Here is a 4,853-nt window from a genome sequence, read left to right as displayed (position 1 = left end):
TAAGATATATTTGAACAGATCTGAATTTTAATGATAATTCTATTCAAACTAACCGTTACATTTTATCCTAAATGAATCGACAACAAATTTTTAGGTTTTTTGTTAGATCAGTGACAGTAGAAAAATTACTTTTATTCCAAAAGTTACATAAAATTCAAAACCAATATTAGCTACAATCGTTGAATGATTTTGATTGTTCATTTATTGTGTACTTTTGTATTCTGTAAAGGTCAAAAAGATCTGAAGACATAAAGACAATTAATGTAAATTTATTTAATCTACATTACATCAAAACATATTATTGGAATAAATCAAACCCTAATCAAATATCAAACTAAGTCTATAGTTAGACAATTTATAAATACTAATTAAATTAAATCTTCTCACACAGTTAGAACTCCTATCATTAACAAATAATTAGAAAATCTTTAATCATTATTGTCTTGTTTTACCGACAGAAAATCAACCAGTCGCCATGAATTTACCATTGATAAATGTAAGCATGCTGAGATCAAATGAATCTATTGAAATAATATAACGAGCGTAATGTCTTTATTTTGAAGGTTCTTTTATAGAAATACAAAAATATTTTCTTTAATAAAAACAAATATAGATTTAGATATTTAAATATTTTCCTTACAAACTACATGATATTTCCACAAAATATAAAAGTTTCCGAGAAAGGCCTAGTTTTGCACTTTACTGATAATATAATGCATAGATAAAGAAATTGTAAGATCCAATTATATGAACGATTATTTTCAAAGTCTAATGTCAATTGATGTCTGTAGCTGACAAAGATTGCCATGTAAGATAAAACAACAGATAACAAATTTACAATAAAAACACTCATCATATCAAGTTAAAACAATAACTCAAAGAACACAATCTTGTGTACAGTTTCCTCTTTATTAAATAATGATATGATATTAATAATAGCTTTATTCAGTGATAGACCCATAATACATTCATACAATATATAATAAATATGTATATAACTAGTGTAAAATAAATATATTGATAATTGATAACAAAGTTGTGAGGGGGACGAATAAACAACGATATTTAATTCTGATCAAGAGTTTCTTAATAGCAGAACTGCCTCTATATATTTGCCAACTGATAATAATAACGATCTATCTGTTGAGGTACATGTTTTGTGTAAAAGGTTTCCGTCATAGTAGTCTCAGATTTTCCCGAGAGAAAATGAATTCTTATATTATTTAAGTGTTTGCATGTGAACATGAAATGATAAGCAGTTTCGTTTCCACACTTACATAAAGGACATGTCGGGGGGGTCCTACAAATACCTCTCTTATAGAGGTTTTCTGACAGGGGTAGTAAATTTAAACGCAGACTGGTAATATTTCTTCTCAATTTAATACCTATATGACACGTCAAATAAAATTCCAGCCTTAATTCTAATTTTAAAAAATTGTACTCGGTGAAACTAGTGCGTGACATGACCTTAGCTGACCACTCCTGAATATGAATATTCTTACATTCCCAATGTTTTCAACATAAAACATTAAGGCGAAGCCAAGGGAAAATAACAGCATTCACTGATGAGTTACCTAAGTGGTCCGACTTATTTTGATTTTGATCTAAACTTTTTAATATCAAGTACACCTGTATTGGATAACGTTCAATTGGCATATTAACTAAGGTAAGCCAGTATTTCACACAGGATCTCTTTATTAAAACTTATATTTATCATAGTATGAATACATATTAACATATAACAATCTAAAACATGTACAGATATATTATACCATGGTGTTATTCAATATAAGGTTAATCATTATTTCAGCATATATCAGTAGAAATTGTTTTCCACTTTGTTTATTATCCATGGTTGCAAATAAGGAAGTCAAGGGTTTCGACGATTTGATTTTAACGGGGATGTCTGTAGACGATTGTGCTAATGAATGTTTAGGAGAGGTTATATTTACATGTCAATCATTTGAATATTGTTATGATACCGGAACATCCTGATGAAAGACCTGATCTAATACAAGCCAGTGATCACTGTGACCTGTATACAAGTAAGAGTTTTTTCAAATTTGAAATAATTATATGATATTATCTTACGAGAAGAAAGTAGGCATATACGTGTCCAAACTAAGTCGACAATTGTCAATAAGGTAGCAATTAGATGAGTCTGGTAGGTATCCCGCATAAAAATTGGAAACCCATGAAACATAAGCACCATTCGCCAGTCATCGCTTTCAAAATGCAGAATGAGCATCTCTGTTTTTTTTTTCAGGACAATACACGGCCAAATTTACAGAAACACCAGGAGTGACAGTGCTCTCAGCTTCGGATACCATCTATCAAAATATTTTTACTGATAATCAATGTGCTAAACTATGTGTCGATTATTCAGAATTTGATTGTAAATCATTTGATTATTGTCCCAATATAAATACATGTTTCCTTGGTAAAAAACATGTATTTGATGTACCAAAATCACAGATTAATAAAGATGTTAGATGCAATCATTATTCAAGTAAGTTATAGAATTTTTAACATGCCTACCAAAAGGAAATAATGTCGAGAGCTTTGTAAAGTCTGTACTGGAAATCGAGGTTTGGAGCCTTCTTGCATTTTCTGGCATTTATAGTATGGCAGATGCTTTTTACCAATCAATTAGTGTTACAAGATCTGGCCTTTGAGCCACAAAACATTTCTCATGCTCAGCTTAATCTTTACTAAATTCATAATGTCCCTCGCATCAAGAAAATGTAAAATTTGACGATTAAGGTCATAGTGCAAGAAACATTGTGCAATAAGGAATAGATTGGTATATTTTTTCTTTGACAGTTGTTTTAAATTTAAGTAAAATAGTTTTGTGATTTATGTCCATTTGTACAAGAAAAAGACAGTGGCGCAAAGTGCATATTCCGAAATTTTGAAGTTGTGCCTGTGGTTTATTTACAGGAAATTATGCCGATGACTTTAAAGTCAAAGCTAATAAACAGATATCATTGCGTGATAATAGAGTTATAGAAGGTATAAGTGCTGAACAATGTGCTAAATTGTGTGTTGAGGAAGAATCATTCTCCTGTGCAAGTTTTGATTATTGTGGTAATATGACTGAATGTAGATTAAGCGATGCTGCAATGTCAGATGTAGGCCAAGTGACGGTCGAAACTTCAGCATATTGTGCTGTGTATCAACGTAAGTACCAAATTTAGCTTTTTGAATAAAAATGTATTGGATATTTTGATTGATTTCTAATAACATGCAATGGAAATAAGAATCAAATTCACAAGAACACAACTTATGAATTTGGCATGTGATTGAATATAAAACTCATCATTACAATATTTGGACATGAGCTGCTCAAATAACATATTGTACTCTCAAATCACAATAAAATGCCTAATTTAATTTGTTCAATATATTTCAGGAATGTATTTCCCAGATGGATCAGTATACACAAATACTAAATCTTCGGGTTATTCTGCTGGTAAGTGTTACAAAATATTGAGAGATGTTATGAATCAGATAGCCACTCGCTAAATCTAATGAAATAATTTTTCATGTTTGTGGAGATCAGAAAATTACATTTGTTTGAAATATACATCAAAATCAGTGAACGTGTGTCTTATATAATTGTAGATCGATTCGAGGCTAGATATATCGTAACATAAATAAATTGAGGCTGTTCATGACAGCATATTGCATGATTATAATTTTATATTGCAGGTGCTATGGGCGGACTTGGATTTGCTATGTTAGTAGTTGGTGCTGTACTTGCAATTGCAATCTATTTCGGAATCGGGAAAATGCGAGGAAAGAGTTTCGATTTTATGACCATTTCATTTAAAAATATGGAAAACAGTGATTAGTTTGTTTGTATTGTCGTGATAATGAATCTTTTACTTTTGTAAATAAAATGTTTGAATAGAATATGTGAAAAAAGATAAATTTCATATTGCCAGAAAAAAAAGAGTGAAAAACTTATTGACAGTGGTCCACGGTCCGACGATTCCTTCCCTTTACTCACAATAATTCCCAATAATTCCCAATAATTATGACGGATCATAAACATGAGATCTTTGAGATCTCAAAGAAGGCTTTCACTTTGGAAACTGGGACTATGTTTAAATATTTTTGAAAGAAACAATTTTAACAAATCATAACTATATAAATAACAACAAGACATAAAATGTCAGATAACAAACAAGAAAAGCGGACATTCATGGCTTCTGTACAGTCAATTCTAAAACAATTCTGATTCAATCATAAGTAAATTCACTTTTTATATTATTATTAACAAATTATAACACGGAATGAATAAAAAAAATAACAAAAAATATCACAGATCACATAAAGGGTAACAAGAAATATTAAAGATTGAATAAATAATAACAAAAAATATCACAGATTGAATAAATGGTAACACCAAATATCACAGATTGAATAAATGGTAACAAGAAATATTACAGGTTGAATAAATGGTAACAAGAATTATCACAGATTGAATAAATGGTAACACCAAATATCACAGATTGCATAAATGGTAACACCAAATATCACAGATTGAATAAATGGTAACAAGAATTATCACAGATTTAATAAATGGAAACAAGAAATAACACAGATTGAATAGATAATAACAATACATATAACAGATTGAAAAAATAGTAACAAGAAATATCACATATTGAATAAATAGTAACAAGAAATAACACAGATTGAATAAATAGTAACAAAGAATATCGCAGAGTGAAGAAATAAGAACAAATTATATCACAGATGGAAAAAATGGTAATAAATTATATCACAGATGGAATAAATAATAACAGAAAATATCACAGATGGAATAATAGTCACAGAAAATATCA

At 29.5% G+C, this 4,853-nt stretch overlaps 1 protein-coding gene across 1 annotated transcript; it reads left to right on the top strand.

Moving 5' to 3' along the window:
* Positions 1-1,975: 1,975 nt before the first annotated feature.
* Positions 1,976-3,955, top strand: LOTGIDRAFT_239753 (hypothetical protein; the record flags this gene model as incomplete). Its single annotated transcript, XM_009055459.1, has 5 exons — positions 1,976-2,045; positions 2,267-2,509; positions 2,941-3,180; positions 3,413-3,472; positions 3,712-3,955. 5 exons carry the CDS (start codon positions 1,976-1,978, stop codon positions 3,852-3,854), a joined length of 756 nt encoding a protein of 251 aa, XP_009053707.1. The 3' UTR covers positions 3,855-3,955.
* Between the last annotated feature and the right edge of the window lie 898 nt (positions 3,956-4,853).

This window comes from Lottia gigantea (assembly GCF_000327385.1).
Source record: "Lottia gigantea unplaced genomic scaffold LOTGIsca_2418, whole genome shotgun sequence".
Classification (NCBI taxonomy): domain Eukaryota; kingdom Metazoa; phylum Mollusca; class Gastropoda; family Lottiidae; genus Lottia; species Lottia gigantea.
This window is presented reverse-complemented; position numbering and strand designations above follow the sequence as displayed.